Genomic DNA, 20,517 nt, shown 5'->3' on the forward strand with positions numbered 1-20,517 from the left:
TGCTATGGACTTACTAATACAAAGCATCTTGATCATGTTTCGCTTTAATGATGTAGTTTATTGTTGGATATCAAGAAACAGAGATGAACAGAGATTTGTGATATTTATGTCGGGAAGAATATGTAGGCCTAACCTTTAAAGCAAATATCTGATCAAACTAAAAATAGACAAACTTATGATTGGGATCGCATCTTTTAAAGAACCATTTAAGGAATAATAAAACACACAACAAAAGAAGAACACCCTGGACTGTCTGGCTTCCTCCAGAGACAGAAAGGAACTATTGCATAAGAAACATGTCCTAAGGAAATAATAACAAATGCTAACACAGCGATGGGTGTGGACAGCATTGTTTTCTAGTTTGGGTTAAGGAAGCAAAGGGAAATCCTGAGGCAAATGCCTGGCATGGCGGCCCTTGTAATAAATACAGCAGGAAAGAGACTATCAGTGAGCTAACATATGTTCACATTCTTCCACAGATCATAAGGATTGTCTGCAGTCACGCATTAACGTATTAAGCTTCCCTTTTTTATAATGAACTCTCTTAAAGCAGCAGACTGTGTCAAAGAATGGGATGAATATGTTTACATCTGACTGAAGATTCTACCAATCAGAGTAAATGTGCCGGTCTGTGTGTTTTGCAATTCTCCAACACACAGATGGGATTTATTATGATTAATTATTTTAGAAAAGTCATTACATAATATTGTTTGGTGTTCTGTAATATAAGTGTTGCCCATTGAAGATGTGTGTATTATTTTACTTTATTCTATTTGAAATATTATTTATGTTGGGGAGGGCTTTGTATTATTTTATGCCACCTACTATTATGTCTTATTGTGTAAACAAATAAACCATCTGAGGTTGGTCTGCAAAGTCAGCAGCAGAATGCACTTTGGGTCTGTACAAATTATATTTTTCTACATCTTGTCCAATTGCAAACACGTTATACATGATGTAGCTCAGCTAATCACTGTGTGTGCGTGTGTGTGTCTAACAGCAACTGCTGAGCCATGGTAGTTTGGGACAATAGGGTAAACAGTAAGCAGACACGCAAGAGACAAAAACGATCTAATCATAATAATAACAATTTCAATTTTTATAGCGCCTTTCAAGAAACCCAAGGACGCTTTACAAGGGAGATAAAATAACAAAACAACAAAAATAATAATAATCACACAGATACACAAGTTGAAAAAACAGGTTGCTGGGTACTATTGTGATGAAACTGCTTTAAAAGGTTAAAAAACGCTGGTCCTGTGAAAAATGACAGCTGCACTGTCACATCAGTAGGAGTTGTCACATTTCTTATTAACATTTTTAGCTAAATGGGGAAAGAACATGGAGGAAGATGGTGAAATGTTAGATGGATGTGTGATAGCTTCAATGTGCATTTATAGGCATGAAGATAAAGATACATCAATCTCAGAGTACTGGTTCTTTCAGTATGTGAGGTATGCACATCTCACTTTGACTACATAAGAGGTTGGCATGGTTTTGTGGTTTCATCAAAACGCACAGGAAATCAGAATCAGAAACGGGTTTATTGCCAGGTAGGTTCTCACACACGAGGAATTTGACTTGATGTCATGGTGCATACAGTACATAAAATATAAAACAAAGAATCTCCATATAAAACAAGAAATCTAATATAAAACAAAAAATCTTTAAGGACACTGTAATAAAATATTACAGTAAAATGTAAGATCAAGGGGTTTATACTTGAGTGTAGAACAAGGAATCCTTCACTTGACAACCTTATATATTTGACAAACTGATGCACTGCTTTGTAAGTAGTACCATAAAACTCAAACATGATGAGTAGTAGGGGTTTGAGTTTCACTCGTGCTAATATTCATTTGTGAACTGGAATTATCAAAATATTAAATGATGTTCGGAACAGGTTGCAGCCAAATAGCTGGGTTCATGAAAACAAATCTGAAATGTGGATGCTGTAGAAAAGATGACTGGATTTGTGAGGGCAAAACTCCCCTGAGGGAGATTTTCTGTTGTATCTCCATAATGTACTTTGATAGGTACCTTAAGGCTGCATCTACACGGAGACGAAACGGAGAACGAACCGAATTCAATATAAAAAAAGTCTTCAGTCCACACGGTATCGGCTCAATAAACGTGTCCGTCCACACGAGACTGCTCGACCCGCTGGAGACGCTGTAGTACATATGCCGGGCCTGTAAGTGGCGCTGTACTTCCGCCACAAAATACTCCAAAAGCAGGGGTTATGGCATATAGGGCGTACTCACGGAGCCGTTTGGCCCCCCAGAGCGTTACGTCCGCAGACCTACCCACCTTGGGACCCGTTATCGTTTGAGGGCTCCGTTTCCCCGGTTCCGTTACGGCCTCGTGTGGACGATACGATAGAGAACTGTAACAGATACAACCCGTTTCGTGTCCGTGTGGACGGGGCCTAAGTCCCCTTACAGATTTGTTGCTGTGAGTCTGCTCAGGAACTGTTTAGAGGAAACAAAGAGGGACCTGGAAGGAGGAATACTGTTTCTGGCTAATAAAATAAGCAGCATTGTAATGTACAGTAGTTCAGTAGATGAGTAAATGTACATACTAGTTATAAAGCACATTCCACCTTTGGTATGCGTTTGACCATAACAAAAAACATTCATGTTAATTGTAAATGTTCATCACATTTTTACTCTTTATAGACTTGATTGATTTTTAAGAAACAAAGCACTTTTGGGAAAAAAGTCTTCTTCATTCTGTTAAAGTGGACCTATCATGCTATATTTGAATAATATAGTGTAGGACCATACCTATGTAAGGCATATTTATACTTTTTTTTTTTCAAAATACCAAACAGATCATGCATTTTAGCCATGCCTCATTTTGCTCAATTTGAAAAAATGTTGCTCTGTTTTTGCAAGGGCAGATTCAGTGAGAACAGCACCATCTAGAGGCCTGGCATATGTACTACAGCGTCTCCAGCGCTTTCGAACGGCAATAGCCGTGGCTGTCTCCTCCTGATTGGTGGAGTTGGCCCAATAGCCGTAGCGCCACCGTCCTGACATCAGGACAGTGTTCAAATCTGGATCAGTTTTTATCAGATCCGTTGCAGCCCCTTTTTTAGAAATTTGGGTATGGAGGAAAATAGAGAGGGTTGTGTTTTCTGACACTTGGTGAGTTCCCTGGAACACCGGGGACACATATTCATGTATAAAAGACGTACAAAAGTGCATTTTGCATGATAGGTCCCCTTTAAGTTTTAAGCAAGCAAAATGTATAAGCCTCCATACAGTTGAACAGATATGCATTATATTTCTTTACTTTGGAATATAAAATACTAGGTTTCTAGGTTTTTACTCAATGTTTTTCTTGTTAGTAGTGCTTGTCTTTTAAATTGATATTCTGTTTTATCATTCAGTATCTACAGATGGCTTTTTATTTATGCACTTTGTTCTGTTTCTCTGCAGGATGGCTCAAGACAGCGTAAAGAAAGAAAGAAGACTGTATCGTTCAGCAGCATGCCCACAGAGAAGAAAATTAGCAGTGCTAGCGACTGCATCAATGCAATGGTGGATGGCTCTGAGCTAAAGAAAGTGCGATCCAATTCCCGCATCTACCACCGCTACTTTCTCCTTGATGCCGACATGCAGTCTTTGAGATGGGAGCCCTCGAAGAAAGAATCAGAAAAGGCCAAAATTGATGTAAAATCCATCAAGGAAGTGCGAACAGGAAAAAATACTGACACTTTTAGAACTAATGGAACCTATGATCAGATTTCAGAGGACTGTGCCTTCTCAATTATTTTTGGGGAGAACTATGAGTCACTGGACTTGGTGGCAAACACTGCAGATGTAGCCAACATTTGGGTTACAGGGCTAAGGTACCTGATCTCCTATGGGAAACACACCTTAAATATGATAGAGAGCGTTCAGAACAACATGCGCTCATCTTGGCTAGGTGAACTTTTTGATGAGGCAGGCAGTAACAACAGCAAACACATAAATATATGTGCTGCTGTGCAGTTAGTCAAAAACTTAAACCCGGGCCTTAAAAATTTGAAAATAGAACTGAAGTTCAAGGAGCTTCAGAAAGCTAAGGACAAAGCAGGTTCTGATGTGACAAAAGACGAGTTCATTGAGGTCTTTCATGATCTTTGCACCAGACCAGACATTTATTTTCTCTTTGTTCAGTTCTCTAGTAACAAAGAATTTCTGGATACCAAGGACCTAATGATATTTCTGGAGGCTGAGCAGGGTATGGCACAAGTCAGTGAAGACACAAGCTTAGAGGTCATTCAGAAATATGAACCGTCCAAAGAGGGCCAGCTCAAGGGTTGGCTTTCTCTTGATGGGTTCACCAACTATCTTATGTCTCCAGAGTGCCATATATTTGACCCTGAACAAAAAACAGTGTGCCAAGACATGAAACAGCCTTTGTCCCACTATTACATTAATGCATCCCACAACACATATCTGATAGAAGACCAGTTCAGAGGTCCTTCTGATGTGACAGGGTATATCCGTGCCCTCAAGATGGGCTGCCGCAGTGTAGAGCTGGATGTGTGGGATGGGCCTGATAATGAACCTGTTATTTACACTGGTCACACAATGACGTCACAGATAGTTTTTCGCAGTGTCGTTGACGTCATCAACAAGTATGCCTTTGTTGCGTCTGAGTTTCCACTGCTACTGTGTTTAGAAAACCATTGCTCCTTAAAGCAGCAGAGAGTCATGTTTCAGCACCTAAAGAAGATTCTTGGTGACAAGATCCACATAGACCCTCCAAAACCTGAGGACTGTTACCTTCCCTCTCCATCGGAACTGAAGGGAAAGATCCTGCTGAAGGGTAAAAAACTGAGCACAAACTGCACTGCTTCAGAAGGTGAGGTCACAGACGAGGACGAGGGGGCAGAGATGTCTCAAAGAATAAGCATCGAGTCTGCAGAACAACAGACTATTGCACCCAAAAACTTCCAGCTGTCAAAAGACCTCTCTGATCTGGTGACCTTGTGTAAGTCTGTGGAGTTCAAGGACTTCCCAACATCTTTCCAGAACCAGAAGCAATGGGAGCTTTGCTCTTTCAATGAAGTTTTTGCCAGTCGCTGCGCCAGTGACCTCCCTGGCGACTTTGTAAACTACAACAAGAAGTATCTTGCACGAGTTTACCCTAGCCCAATGCGGATTGACTCCAGCAACATGAATCCACAGGATTTCTGGAAGTGTGGTTGCCAGATTGTGGCAATGAACTACCAGACTCCTGGCCTGATGATGGATTTAAACATCGGCTGGTTCCGTCAGAATGGGAACTGTGGCTATGTGCTGCGTCCCGCCATCATGAGGGAGCATGTTTCATATTTTAGTGCCAACACTAAAGATTCAGTGCCTGGTGTTTCTCCACAGCTCTTACACATCAAGATCATCAGTGGACAAAACTTCCCCAAACCCAAAGGCTCAGGTGCCAAAGGAGATGTAGTAGACCCCTATGTGTATGTGGAAATACACGGCATTCCTGCTGATTGTGCCGAACAAAGGACTAAAACGGTCAATCAGAATGGGGACAACCCTCTGTTTGATGAAAGCTTTGAGTTTCAGATAAATCTCCCTGAGCTTGCAATGGTGCGCTTTGTGGTGCTAGATGACGACTATATTGGTGATGAATTCATCGGCCAATACACCATCCCCTTTGAGTGTCTCCAGCCAGGTTTTCGCCATGTCCCGCTGCAATCTCTGACAGGGGAGGTTTTGCAACATACCTTGTTGTTTGTTCATGTGGCCATAACCAATCGAAGAGGAGGCGGCAAACCACACAAAAGGGGACTGTCTGTACGAAAAGGCAAGAAGAGTAGAGAGTATGCTAACATGAGAGTGCTGTTGATCAAGGCTCTGGATGATGTCTTCAAAACAGTCCTGCTGCCTCTGAGGGAGGCAACAGATCTCAGAGAAAACATGCAGGTAAGAAATTAAAGGAAACTCCATTGAATGCTTATTATATGCAATAGTCTCCTTTGATGTGGCACCAGTGATTTAACAGTATCATTGTGAATTCTTCGTCCATCTTCCAGCATGGGATTGTTTCTTATAGTGAAGGGTAGACTTGTAGGCTGAAGAAAATGTAACCCCAACCCAAGAATAGATTATAACCAGATCTACGACAAAAAGTCTTGAGCATCTAAAAAAGGAACCCACCATGGAAAGAAAAACAAAAAAACACCAAGCTTGACTAACTCAGATGTAATATATTCCTTATGTCTTAGCCAATAGTAAAAACAAATGTGGGAAGAAAGTTGAGGGACCTTGATGATTTTCCTTTTTGAATTGTAGATTCTTTTATGACGTTAAAATCTCTTTTAATACAACAACTGCTGATCATGGCCTTCAGCAAGCTGGTGATATGTTTTTAATAAAGCGCCTTCTGTTTTTTGAATAGCTCCCGATCTTAACTAATATCATCCCAATCATTTTTTTCTTGTCTTTCTTTGCCAACACAGGGATCCTGAAAACAGTGTAATTTTCTCTTTTTCATGGTCACATGTATGTCATATTTGTTGTCTTGAATTAGCATTTGAAGTCTGTTTGAAATAACCTGTACTGAAAATGCACTACTGGAGTATCACAACACTCTGTGGTTGGTCCCATGTTGTGTTTCTTCAGGCATTGTATTAGTATTTATTTTTAGTAGCCCTGTTTATATTGCAGTCATTGTGTCATAACAAGCCACTGGCCTTGAGGCTATAACACATTACTGTCCCAGTTGGTCCCTCCGGTTGTTTATGTAGGATTTAAATGTGTGCTTTCACAGGAAGGTTGGGACTTCCGTGTGATACTGGTGTCAGTCCAAAAGGATTGAGTGTTTATGAGTAACTTACTTAAGTGCCAAAATAAAAGTTCTCACAGGTAATGAGTGAGCTTGCAGCCACTACCTCTGACTACTCTTGGGTTACACATTTAACACAGATCAATACCAGATTTGAACAATGCAGAATATGAATTCCTTACCTTAACTTAAAGTTATGTCATAAGAAATATGTGTTGCTTGGCATGCCAGTATTAATCACTATAAAGGCATACAAGCCAGTCATTGTTCTCTTCTTTGTGCAGAATGCCATAGTGTCCTTTAAAGAGCTGTGCGGCCTTTCAGCGGTGGCTAACCTGAAGCAGTGCATCTTGGCCCTTTCCCCTCGACTCACTGGAACTGACAACAGCCCCCTTCTGTTGTTCAACCTCGCTGAACAGTACCCCAACTTGGAGCCCCAAGGTCTGCTACCTGAGGTTCTCAAAAAAGTTGTCACTACCTATGATATGGTGAGTAGTTGTCTGGCAAAATTGTTCTTAAAGTGTATAAGGGGGAAGAAGTATGCGGAAGTTTTGTTAATGGATTTATTCCCAAAAATAAGCTTTTGTGGTTGATATTTAAAGAAAAGAAAAACTTAACCAAAGTTTCATCTTCAATTAGATCAATGCCTTGTCTTTCCTGGCCCTAATGGCGGGGCATACAGAGATGGTTAGGTAACGTGGTTGGTGCTCTGTTAAGTCATACAATCAATGTTCACAAGTTATGCAACCTGCAATTGAGGCTATGCCAAGACAGCACCATTTCCCTGAACACATCCTGTTCTTTAACATTGATTTTCAGCACATTATTAGAGACTTCACATCATTATTTCAAGCACAAGGCTTATATGCCCTGGAAAAACGCAGTGGCATAAGTAGAGCAACAAGTGAACTCCTTGGATTAATTTTGCATTCAGTAACAAAACAATATTTAATGAGATGTATCTCCATCTTTTTGGCTGTAACATTATGCCCTGAGAATATTTATTAAACCCTGGTTTAGTGTTTATTGGTACTGAACCGTCAATATACCAGGGCCAGTGTGCAGTTCCCTCGGCAACACAAGTACATTGATGTAGATTGCAGATTGATGCACATAATGTGGAACCTAAGCTCCAAGTGTGAGTTCAGAGTGGGGCTTCAAATGTTTAAATTCAATGAAGGTGGAACTAATTGAAAAACTCCTCTCATTGAAAAAAGTGTATATAGTTCTGTAATTGTAAACCCTAAGAGATGCTATTTAGTTTTATAGCCTATTGTGACGTGTTGCCATGTGTGTTCAGTGTATTTTACAATCTCACACATTTACTTTTTTGTATTCCTGTTTTTATAGTATAAATAATAAACTTAAGTTGCCAGTGGGACAAATTCTCCCTTACTAATTACAACATGTGCACATCTGTGTAACAAAAGTGAAAAGAGTTGATAGAAATGTCCCATATATGTTACATTGTAATGCATGGATAAAGTGCTATCTGCCCCCAACTGTGTTATTTCTTATGGCACACCCCGTTGGACTCAGAGATAAATATCTGATAATGTGCATGATGCTGACGCGGACATATTAAAGTAACCCCTCTGCTGGACTCAGACTTGAGAGTAGAGGGCTAGTTAATTGGGGCTGATGGAAAGAGTGCCAGGAAAATTAAGTTAGAGGGAAGAAAGGAGAAAATGACGAGTGTTTGGGGAACAAAGTCAAATAAATTAAAACAAGCGCTTAATTGATGTGAAACTGCACGCCTTGACCGTAAGCAGAGTGCCTGAGGAGACGGAGCAGAAAGGTGCACATCTGCAGGGGGGGTGAGAATACAGAGGCATGATCCAAGGAACAGAGCCAAAGAGTTGCAAATAATGTATGGAACAGTGCAATTAGAAATCCAGGCTCTGTGTCAAAACCCACCACTGGGAGTACCCAGGCTTTCACTTCCTAGTTGGCAAAAATAGAATCTAGGTCTCAATCCCTGCTCATTTGTGTGCTGAGGAAAAAAAGTGAGAGATATCGGCATGATGCCAGCTTGTGGTCTTAGATAATATGCTCTGATTTCTGTTTTTGTTCGCAGCAGATGAACTGAGGGCACAGCCTGTAAATAGAGATGAGTTGCGCATGCACTGTCTCTGAAAAACTGAACCGAGGGAATACGAAGCCCGTATGTTAGTCTTTGTTTTGTCTGAAAGGAAGCAGATATAATAATTTCTATGAAGCTTGGATATATTAAAACTTTAAAACGTTATCATCATTTGCATAATGCGACTGTTAAGCTTACATCACCTTTTATATCAAATGACCATTTGCATATGCAAAATGTGGGAAGACATACAAATAATAATAGAAGTAAACATACTGTAGCACTTACAGAAGATGGTCTTTAGTGTGCAGATGGGGCACAGTCCACCCGCCTACCTTTAGACCGGGTCTTTAAATACTTCTGTGATTCTGTCTCTGACACCAAGATGGTAATTTCTTCTCCGATGGGGGAAGTAATCACAGCATGTGCGACAGCTCTAAGTGCCGCAACTGCAGCTGCGGAGTGACACAAAACTGCCAGAATAATGAAGTCAGTACTGCTTTCAGCAGAACATGGTGATTTACTACATGGGTTTTAGAAACTCTGTTCTCCCTACAGAACATGATAATGGGATGGAATACATGTGATAATGCCAAAAGAAAGCTGCTTGTTTATTTTGGTCATATTAATATAAAGGTAGAGGTTATCATATGAACTAACTACAGAAACATTTGAAAGCACAAAAATTGAATTGTATCAGATCAGTATTAAAAGCCTCAGTGGCAGATTAACTGTTTCCCTTCCAATGTGCTATTAAATGTTGAGAGTCTAGCATGATTCTAGTTTTCAACAAATCTATTAAAACAACTCAAACCACAGTGTGGTACTTTTTGATTTCCTTATCCAGGCTTTGGACACTTTTTTTAAAAGGCTCAGTAATTCATTTAAACAGCCGTGCTTTGTACTTTTCTAATAGGAATAGCTAGTGCGTGTGTTTGGTGCTTATTATCTCCAGCAGCAGGATAGAATGTGTGGGATTGACTCAAAATAAACCACAGTGCCAACATTGACAGTAATGAAGGAACATGTAAACCAGTGCAACACTGTGGCTCATGTATGAGTTTTTAATAGTTTTTTGATCCCAATGGAGCTCTTTGGCAATGAGAACTGAGCTATATTAGGGTATGCTCAATGAATTGTTGTATCAGTCTTTTTATTGGATTTCTAAAATAATAACAAAACTGATGTATCACCAGGTGGTTATCTAAACTAAATTGTCTAAAGGATTAAAATGAGGGGGTTTCTAAATAAAACATGTTCATTTTTGTTTCTAAAATAATATTCCACCTTTCTTCTGTTCCTGACACCCCCCTCTATCACTCCACTTTCTTTATTTCCTTGCTCCAGAGATGGATCTCAGGGGCATGATGTTGGTCACTGCTCTTTTTTCCCCGAGAGACTCTGTTATACTCAGCTCTAATAAAAACATTGTTTTCTATCCCTTCTTGCTTTCTGTCTTGGCAGCAGAGCAGGGCTGCCTGGCTTTGTGACATGACCACAATGTGCACTTAAGTCACTTAGGAAGTGTACAAGTACAGGTAAATTACAGCAGTCCTGCATACACAGAGACCCCAGTGCCCAACATGCACAACATAACATAAAAAGCAAAGCAACATTGGGGTACATAAATCATGTCTGTTGGATGAAAACATTAATTTTTTAAGATAGAAAGATCCGTCAGACTCCCTATATACCTTACAATTATTTACCTCTGACTGTGACACGCTACATATGCCTCATTGACCTGGTGAAACACTGCTGTGCTGTTGTGCGGGGCAGGTGCATTATTGGCATTTAATATGGAAATGAATTCCCAAAGTCTTCGAGTCTTTTTAACAGGCTGCAGGTCAGCAGAGTTTGTGTACTCAATTAAAGCTGGGCATAACGCCACAGGAGCTAAGCTTTGCATCTTTCAAAGCTGCAATTTCACAAATAACACGGCGGAGTCCTGCTTCAAAATGACTCAAGGTTACGTTTACATCTTCTCTTCATATGACCTTGATTATCTGCCTTTTCTATTAAAGGGTTAATTTTTAAGTGTCCCTGTAAATGAAGTTCATATCTCCGGAAAACCAGACAAGAGTTGAAAAAAGAAGTGACTTTTGAAAAACACCCTAATCGCTTGTGTCTCCATCCCTCTAATTTTGGTTTTAAAAAATGCAATTCAGCGACCCCGCCCACTGACGTGCCCGTAATAACAGCTTGTTTCCCTGAGCCCTCCCTGGAGAGGAACACCCGGCCACCAGACGGAGACTGCTCCCTGCTGTCTTGTGGGATGCCAGTTTTTTCTGATGTTGAAATAAATGGCAAATCAAAACAATATATCTTGTCTCCTTTCAGGTGATCCAGACCAGCAAGACTCTGCTGGAGAGTTTTGAAGGGTTGTATGAGAGAATTCTACAAACCCAAAAAGCAGGTAAGAAACGTCTTTAGATGTTGTTCTCCTTTGACATTAGACCACTCCTGAATATTGCCCACTGGCCCCACCATCTCTCTGAAGCCACACCACACAGATCACTCAATGGTATCCGACAGAACTGATTTTGCTTATTTGCATAAGTGTGGAATTACCATTTGAATCAGGTTCAAGAACCTGATCCTGTCACTGCTTCCCTTTGAAAAGCTGCGGTTTGGACAGAGGTGTTTAATTCACACCAATACCAGCGTCTGTGCTGTATTCTAATTACAGGGTTGGTTTAAGGTTCAGAGATGTGTGTGAGGCGAGCAGATGGCAGTACATCTACTCTTCTCAGTTATAGTGAGGCCCAAAGTGTATGTGTTCATGCAGACCTAGCATTCTAGCCGATTGTAACCAAATGTACTCCATGCATCCGGAGTAAGATTGGCAGCTCATCAGTGGAGGCACTGCTGGATTAAAAAAAAAGATGCACACAGTCTTAAGAAACATTAGCATATGATGCTGTCAAATTACGGATACTTCTGGAGGGCAGTCTTTATTTTGCAAAATGTTTACTATGTAACAGGCTTTGCTGTCTGAACCTGTTAATGAGAAGAATTTCTTTTTTGACATTAATTGAATTTTTAATGCAGCACTGTCTGGCCTTGAATTCCATCTTAGTAGTTTTGAAATCTAATTTATCCCTGAGTGAGCCGGCTAGAAAAGCTAAGTGAGGGTGGAGCGGGGGAGAGACGGACCATCATTACCGCGGCTCTGCTTTATTGGTTTCCAGCCGGATGGATTTCTAAAATATTCAAATTCTATTGTCCTGGCACATCAGAGAGGAGGACTGTGTCTTTTAACCAATGCAATGATCAAAGGCTTTGTGCTGTTTTTTCCTTGGTGTTTTCATTTCGACCACCTCCCAGCCCGTAACAATTACCAGCCAGTGGTTTGGGGAAAAGATTCTGTGATGTTGGGCTTACTGGCATCGGAAAGATCCCTAAAATCTCTGCTCACATCTGTGTCACTGGGACTCATATTTCAACCATATTCTTTTTGGTTTAGATTTGGTTTTAGCATGGGTTTAAAATGGCTTATGTATGAAATAAGTGCCTTGTACTTTAGTCCTACAATACTCCCCATGTTCATCTTAACAGCCTTTGTCAGCATTATTCACATTCTATTTTAACGACAACCTGCTGTGTTGGCACAACATGTAAATATTACACATTGTTTGATTTATAGAGCACATGCGCATGTAGTTATTGTCACCTGTTGTGCTGCCTGTTAATATGAGTCACTCTTAAAATAGTATTCAAGCCTTAAGGAAAGGTCTGCCAGACATTGTCGTATTTTTCTACATCCTTCCTCCTTATCTCCACAAAATGGCATTTCATTGTCAGTAAAGTCCTGTTTGAGGTCAGATGACAGTCGTTTAATGAGTTGATGACAACAGGATTTTATGTAAGAGTAGTTCTACACAATGAGTCCTAGCCCCGATTGATAAACATCTTGTCAAAGGGAATTATTCCTTTTTGTAAAAAAAATAGTCCACGGAAGCATTGTGGGGTTTTGGTCTCAAAGCACCATTTATATACAATTATATAATATCAGGAGCAGAACCGTCAACAACAATTGCAAACTGGGACACAACTGATGAACTTGTTCATTGATATATTTTCCAACCCAACAGACACCATTTGTATGTGTTTGTGTGTGTGCGCTCTTGTTTGTTGGTATTTCAGTGCAATCATGGTTTCCTGTTTGTCTGTTGTGTCGAACTGGGTCAGTGCAAATCCAATTCCCTCTCTACAGCAAGTGGAACATTCAGCAGAAGCAGCTTTTTAAAGTTGTGAATAACCCATCACTTGAGCTCAGATGGGTCGTGTGTTCCCCTCAGAAAATTGACCGACATGAAGGCAGAGTCAGGGATCACAGTCAGGTGTTCGCTGCTTAAAGATGGATGTCACTTCCCACCCCTGACTTTCACTTTATGTCCCAATTAGCATTCAAGGCAGATGGAGGGCTGCACCTGCTGCAGACTAACAAGATCAGTACAGAAGATGTTCTTAAATGCCAACTGCAAGATAATGGTGTGGCTTTTCAGTGACATTCTGCAGAGAACAAAGCAAAGGGCCAATACTGTGTTAGATATGTTAAAGTCCCCTTCAAAGTGGATTGAACTTTTTTGTTTCATTCTTATTGGTGAAATGCTTTGTGCCACATCGCCTCCTGGATGGTGCTTAAAATTATAGTTAATATTAGAACTGAGACTATTTTACAACTAATTTGATTAATAATCTATTGTTTTAGTTGGTTAGCTGGTTTCCACTTCTCAATGTAAGGGTTTCCTGTCTTTCTGTGACATACGGTATGATAGTGATACAAGATAAGAGAGACCAAGGACTTAGAACTTTATTTATACCGAGGGAAATTATTGTGCAGTGGTGGCAGTATAACGAAGAAAAAGCGCAGCTAAAAGCAAAATACAAACAATAAAATATCTATTATAATGTTTGATAACCAAATGTACACAAGGACAGAAATATAAATGGTAAGCATGACAAATATAAACTGGTTAACAAGTAGCAAATCCAAAACCCATAGGGTGTTAAAAGTAAACAGAGGTGATCATAAAAATGTCAATACAAGAAACAGTTAACACTCTTTTCAAAAATATAACGGGTTCATGTTAGAAGACCACATAAATGTATAAGAAGTGGCATTTAGATATTTTTGTATCATTAAATACAGGTCAGTGTACATGGTTGATTTGAAAATGTTCAATGACCATGTCAATAACAAAGACTGTATGGTCAATAACAGAGCATCATTTATTTCACATCATGATCGATTGTGTTACTTTAGTCCATTCGTTGTTATCATTGTAATTGAATGTCTTTGGGTTTAGCACTATTAAGAAAAAACATTTCATAGACTAAATGATTGGTTAATTGAAAAAAGAACCAGCATATTAGTTAATCATTAAAATCATTAGGACAAAGCCATAGGTGTTATTTTTTAATGATCAATTGTAGGCTTTCTCCTCAGTATTCTATATCTGGTAACTCAGGTCCCCCTCCTCTGACCCTCTTCTTTATACTGTAGTTGTTTCATGCTGGGAGCGCTGCCTTTATGTACAGTTGTCATCTTGCAGCATTACTTCAGAGATCAGCGTCTGAAATGCTTGCTGAGAATGAGCTTCCCCATTTCTTTCTTTCTTGCCTGCCAGACTCCATCAAATGTTGCTAGGCAACGTGTGTGTGTGTGTGTGTGTGTGTGTGTGTGTGTGTGTGTGTGTGTGTGTGTGTGTGTGTGTGTGTGTGTGTGTGTGTGTGTGTGTGTGTGTGTGTGTGTGTGTGTGTGTGTGTGTGTGTGTGTGTGTGTGTGTGTGTGTGTGTGTGTGTGTGTGTGTGTGTGTGTGTGTGTGTGTGTGTGTGTGTGTGTGTGTGTGTGTGTGTGTGTGATAGAGGAAGATGTGCACCTTCTTCAGCACAGTCATGGTCCATGTGCACAGCAGCAGCAGCTCTTTAGTTACAGAATGGCAGCCTGAGATGAAGACAGAAATGACATGTTAGGAACACAGGAAATGGACAGAGCACGTGTGATGTCAGGAGATAATGGATGTGTCAGTAGATTTGTATCAGGTGTGTGAGGTTGTATTCACGCAGCTGAGAGGCTCCGAGGCAGCCCAACCCCACGCCTATAATGGCGACTCCACATGAGGGGGGGTCGTGTGCACGCCACGTTTCCATGGTAACAGCACCAACAGGGGCCAGGGCCCACTCCAGCTGATATAAGCGCTTCGGGCGGTAATGTAGGCATTCTTGCTTGGAATTTCCAGCGTTATAAAGTGATGGGCTGCTGTGTCTAGCAGGAACTCCATCTCTCTGGCTTATTTACCTCACAGGCTGTGTTTGCCTGTTGCTGCAGTGTCAGCACTGCACTGCAAAGGCCATATCCACATTAAAGATGTCCTTACTCAGACTCAGTCATGCAGAGGGGAAGAGAGGAGGTGGGAAAGCTCCTCAGGAGACAAATCCGTCCTCTGTTCGATGCCTTGATGCTAATCCACAGTGAAAGAACGTCATGTCTGTCTGCCTACGCTGCACCGCTCCTCTGCCTTTCTCTGCGTTTCCGGGGCTTTCTCTTCCCTCTCATCCTGCCTCCCTGCTTCCTTCAACTGGGCTTTTTGTGCTCTGCCTTTGATTTATCTTGCCTTTTTGCTTTCTTTCTTCTTCTTTTTTTTTTTACCAATTCACTCCTGTCCCTTAAAATCCCATCAACACCTCGCTGGGATGTTCTACTCTGCCTACCATCCAATAACATTTCACCCTGGGATATAGAGTTATGATGTTGAAGCAAGGTGTTGCTGACAGAGGTCACACATGCTCACCAAACTGTTCCTGGTTAATAGTAACACTGCCATGAAAATGAATGCAACACTGTTGCAAATAGGAGTCTCGAGAGAAACAGGATGTAAGGCACTATCAAGTTAGCTATCAAATAACTGTCACTTCACACTTCCTCCGCCTTTTTCTAAGGGCTGCTTAACAAGATATTAACATTTCGATGGCAGGTGCTTGCACAGTTTTATTCCTTCATATCTTGCATCCAACCCTCAGCTTTCCTCCTTTAATTGTTCAGAAATGTGCACTTCAGTCAGATTTAAGATGCACACAGCAGCTCCTGCGATCCTTTATCACCCTGCAGACGTACAGTAATGAGAGGAGTCCTCCTCCACAGCCAGAGGGTCTCTATTCTGTACTTCCACATACTCTTCCCTTCTGCTGCAGCAGCACACTGTGAAATATTGACAGCAATGCCACTGACTTTAGCTCTAATGTGTTTCCTCACAGTGACAACAGGCCTAGCACCCAGTCAGAGCTCCCAGACTTCAGTCACCTCGCAGCTGCTCTTCTGTTTCACAAACCGCCACAAAAAGTCTGACTCGTTCTCATCTGTCTTTTTCTCGCAGCGATGGAGTTCCACGAGAACCTCCATGACTTGGCTGTGAAGGAGGGGCTGAAGGGCAGGAAGCTGCACAAGGCGGTGGAGAGCTTCACCTGGAACATCACCGTGCTGAAGGTGAGATTATGAACACTGGTGACACCAACCTTGTGTAGCCTGTGTACTGCTACTACAGTAGCTGCCATTCTCTTTGAATCCCAATATATCTATCTACATGTGGCATTTCGTCAAAAAGTTGGTTTTAAATGTAAACACAAGTGTGTAATATGAATGTCTAAAGTATACTTATAAGGCAAGTTGCTTTTATTATCACTTATATAAGCTTTCCTTCCGCACATGCACCCATGAATATTTTTTAACAAAACATTAGTGCAATACAAAAAACCTACTGATAAATTACCAAATTCACGAATAATGTAATTATTTATATCCGGAGGCAATATTATGCCACTCTTTTTGGACCGGTGTTTGGTGAGTCCCTAGTCTAAGCCGCTCTGAAACACCACACCTATTGTTTCAACCTCCACAGCCAACACAAGGGGTAATTATTGATGAATGACCTCCTGCATATTTATATATGGCATTTGCACGTGTTAATTAAGATTACCACACGAGTAACTCAGCTATAATTTATACTTTGTCCCCGGGCAATTGAGTTGAGTCAGGCAAGTACGTGTTATTCTTTGTGGATGCTGCATTTTCTGTCAATGTTTAATCTGGTGCTTTGCTTATATGGATCTTATTGTTGGCAGGCGTACTACTTAAAGACTTGAGATTTTTCATGAACACTAAAAGTACATTAGGTTATTGACTGAAGGTCTTGAAGCTTATAAAATGGCAGCTATCCAACAAAGCTTTAAACTCAATACAAATAGATTTCAAAGACCATTTTCATGTATGAGCTACACTACACTGATGGGTTCACCTAGCTTTTTGTGATTCAGGCCCCGGCCCCACGGGAACGAAAACGGGTTGTATCCTCATATTTCTCTTGCGTATAGCCCTTTTTGCCACACGACGCCGTAACGGAACGGTAGAAACAGACCCTGCAAACGACAACGGGTCCAAAGGTGGATAGATCTGGGAACGGAGCGCTCTGGGGGGTCCAACGGCTCCGTGTGGTAGCCTCTATAGTATACGGTCATCATTTTCTGATAATGACGACGCAATAGCCCCACCTCTCCCCTCCTCTCCCCACCTCTGCTGCTCACCCCCGCAAAAGTACACTGCACACTGAATTCAGATTATTTAGCTTTATCTCGATATGGACATAAACGCGAGTGAAGTCTAATCTGACAGGACGGAGACACGCAGCTCCTCCCGCTGTGATGCAGCGGGAGCAAAACACACACTTCAAGTCAGATCATCACCCTTAGCTATTTTAATTACCTCTCAAACTACCTAAACTAGTTATAAATATGTTTATTGTTACTGTCGGGTCACTCATTACTGGATCAGCTGCTGCATGAGACAGACACTGACGCTGTCAGAAGAGAGGGAGGAAAAAGAGAGGTTCCGTATATTTTATTATTATATATCATTATATAGAGTCGTTATTCATTTGTTTTAAAGCTCAATAAATAACAAAGAAGACCTTTGACCGGCACTTTTATAATTTTGAAAAACTCTGAGGGAACTCTGCCCGGTTCCCTCGGCCCCCACCGCAGAGAATAAACAGAAGTGCAGCCATGACAACCATTCTTCTTCACTGCTTTTGTGGAGGAAGTTGCTGCTTTTGTGGAGGAAGTTACAGCGCCACGTACAGGCTCGGCATATGTACTGCAGCTTTTCCAGCGGTTGGATCTAAACGGAGCTGTCTCGTGTGGGAAGACACTATCCGGTGTATATTGCGTGTGGACGGAAGCTTTTTGGCGATTGCGTTTGCGTTAATCCTATGCGTTTTGCCGTATGCGTTCCCGTGGGGCCGGGGCCTCAGATCGAGGTGTCCATTGTGTCAATCTCATTATGGCTTCATGCAGGTGTGACAGGAATATCCACAACACTTTGGCACCTGGTGTGAAACTCAGAAATGAATTGCCTGTGAATTCCATAATAAGGTTACATCAATTCCAGATCAAAAATCTCCTGCCTTTTTTCTAATAACAGAGCACAAGCATAGGGTGATAAGACTATTGGACTCTTTTGTATTTGTATCTGCTTAGATGCTTCAGGTTAAGTACTTTGCATGATATTCAGAATTTCATTTATGCAGAAATCAAAAGTAAATATATGGAGGCAAAGTGCTGATTCCATTATTGTTGTGAGAGTTCTATAATTGTTTTTGAGAAAAACAATTATAGACTAATCTAAAATGAGAAGAATCTCCTCAGAAAATAGGCTCACTGATGGTGTTTTATGGTTTATTGATAACAGATTTTCGCATAAAAGGAGTTTATTGACAGATTTAGAGTGCTTAAGATGAGCATTACCTCTCTCTGTATTTACCTTGTTCTGCTATGGCCTGAACGTTAATGTGACGGCATTTAATTCAGACTTTTGCCAACATTTAGAATAAGGTGTTAATACATACTGTACATACTGGAAGAGAGAGTATTATGTCTTAAAAATAACACAATGAAAATTAAAATAGAACGTTTAATATGGAATCTTTTATGACATTTCTATCCTCAGGACGGGCAGCTACTGACATTTTAAGGGACACCATTTTAAAAGCTGCTGTAACTCTTTGATCTGTAATCCCCCCCCCCAGGGTCAGGCAGACCTCCTGAAGCACGCCCAGAGTGAAGTCCAGGAGAACCTGCGGCAGATCCACTACTCTGCGCTCACCTGTAACCTGAGTAAAGGCGCTCCGGCGGGGGGTTCCTCCGGCTCCGAGTCCAGAGGCAGACGCAGCATGGATGCCATTCCCGAGAAGGCCACTGCGGAGGAGGAGCTCACCGATGAGGACAACTGAAGACCCACAATCCTGTTCTGCCTGGCTCACAGACTTCTCCTGTTCCTGCCCCCTGAGCTCAAAACCCAAAGCTCTTGCTCCCTCCGTTAGCATTCTGCAGCGTCATCGCTCTACACACAACAGTGTTTTTTCCACATTCCATCGTGTACATTCCTGTATCACAAGCACAGCTGTAACTTCTCAGCCTTGTAATCATCAATCAAATGCCACAACTACCCCAGGACACAAATCCTTCCCAAGTTCCGATCACGGAAGGTTTCGACAGGTTTGAAAAATGACTGTGATTATTTCTACGTCTTAATATGTGAGGGAGCTGTACTGAAAGCTGGAAGAGTGTGAAACGTGATGCTGCCTAGCCATTAAGTGCAAAATCATATATACCAAAACATCCAGCAAACATGTGGAAAGGGACACTTGGAGAAATGCTGAGGATGATCATAGTGCCAGACATAAATCTTAAGTCTACCCAGAATAAAACTCACAAACGTCTTCATCTTCAGTCCTGATTCATGCGTTCGTTGCCTTCCCTTCATTTCGCTGTCACGGAATCACATTTCCTGGGGAGGCGAATGAACTACCAGCTACGTGACCATTCATGACTTTGACCTACTGTTCAGAGACGGTCCACTTCTACTCAACGGACCAGGGTGTTACTCGAGGAAACAAAAAAGAAAAGAGCTCTTGGATTATTATAAGAGATTTCTTAAAGCACAATTTTTTGGAAATATGAATGTAAAAGGACAAATGGAGCGAAAGAAGTAAAGGAAAAAAGTGGACGTAAACGTGATGAATGAGAGTAAAGAGCTGTTTACAATTGTCCTGTCTGCCAAAATAGTCACATATATGTATATATAGAGTTTCCTGTTCCCCTTTTTTTCTGCAGAGTGCATCATTTTATTATTGTATACTTGGGAATATAAGATTTATTTTATAAAAGATATATGAACTTGTCTGTGGAAAAGGGAGACATTTTATCTGTGTGTACATAACGAGGGTTGTCACTTAAGAAAAGTGACCTCAACTTCAACTGCTAGTGGTGCAAAAACAACCAGCAACGGCATGAAGAGGAACCACGACTGGGTGATGATAACTTGGACTCACTTCAGCCTTTTATCTGTTTAATTATTCGGCCTTTATTTTTGGCCATGGTCCTCCCATTTCACATCGCTAAAAGAGTTTGAGCTTAAATGTTTCGACGGGGGGATTTCACGAAAGGATTGCGTGGCTTGCATCGCATCAACAAACTGCGCAGCCAAACAAGTAGCTTTTGGGTTGCTCTGGTGCTATATGCATGTGTTCATAGTTAGCTAACATGCATACTTTAGCACACATTGGCATCTGTGTAAATGAGCCTTGCAA

At 41.1% G+C, this 20,517-nt stretch overlaps 1 protein-coding gene across 3 annotated transcripts in view; it reads left to right on the plus strand.

The window, feature by feature from the left end:
• LOC117500576 (inactive phospholipase C-like protein 2) overlaps nucleotides 1-19,960 on the plus strand; it is a 33,137-nt gene extending 13,177 nt beyond the window's left edge. For all 3 annotated transcript variants that reach the window (XM_034153479.1, XM_034153480.1, XM_034153481.1), the window contains exons 3-7: nucleotides 3,444-5,927; nucleotides 7,074-7,277; nucleotides 11,213-11,288; nucleotides 16,252-16,361; nucleotides 18,955-19,960. In XM_034153479.1, the coding sequence (XP_034009370.1) occupies nucleotides 3,444-5,927; nucleotides 7,074-7,277; nucleotides 11,213-11,288; nucleotides 16,252-16,361; nucleotides 18,955-19,158 (3,078 nt within the window). In that variant the 3' untranslated portion in view covers nucleotides 19,159-19,960. The remainder of the gene's footprint in view (nucleotides 1-3,443; nucleotides 5,928-7,073; nucleotides 7,278-11,212; nucleotides 11,289-16,251; nucleotides 16,362-18,954) is intronic.
• Nucleotides 19,961-20,517: the final 557 nt, after the last annotated feature.

Source organism: Trematomus bernacchii, unplaced genomic scaffold (genome assembly GCF_902827165.1).
Source record: "Trematomus bernacchii unplaced genomic scaffold, fTreBer1.1, whole genome shotgun sequence".
Lineage (NCBI taxonomy): Eukaryota > Metazoa > Chordata > Actinopteri > Perciformes > Nototheniidae > Trematomus > Trematomus bernacchii.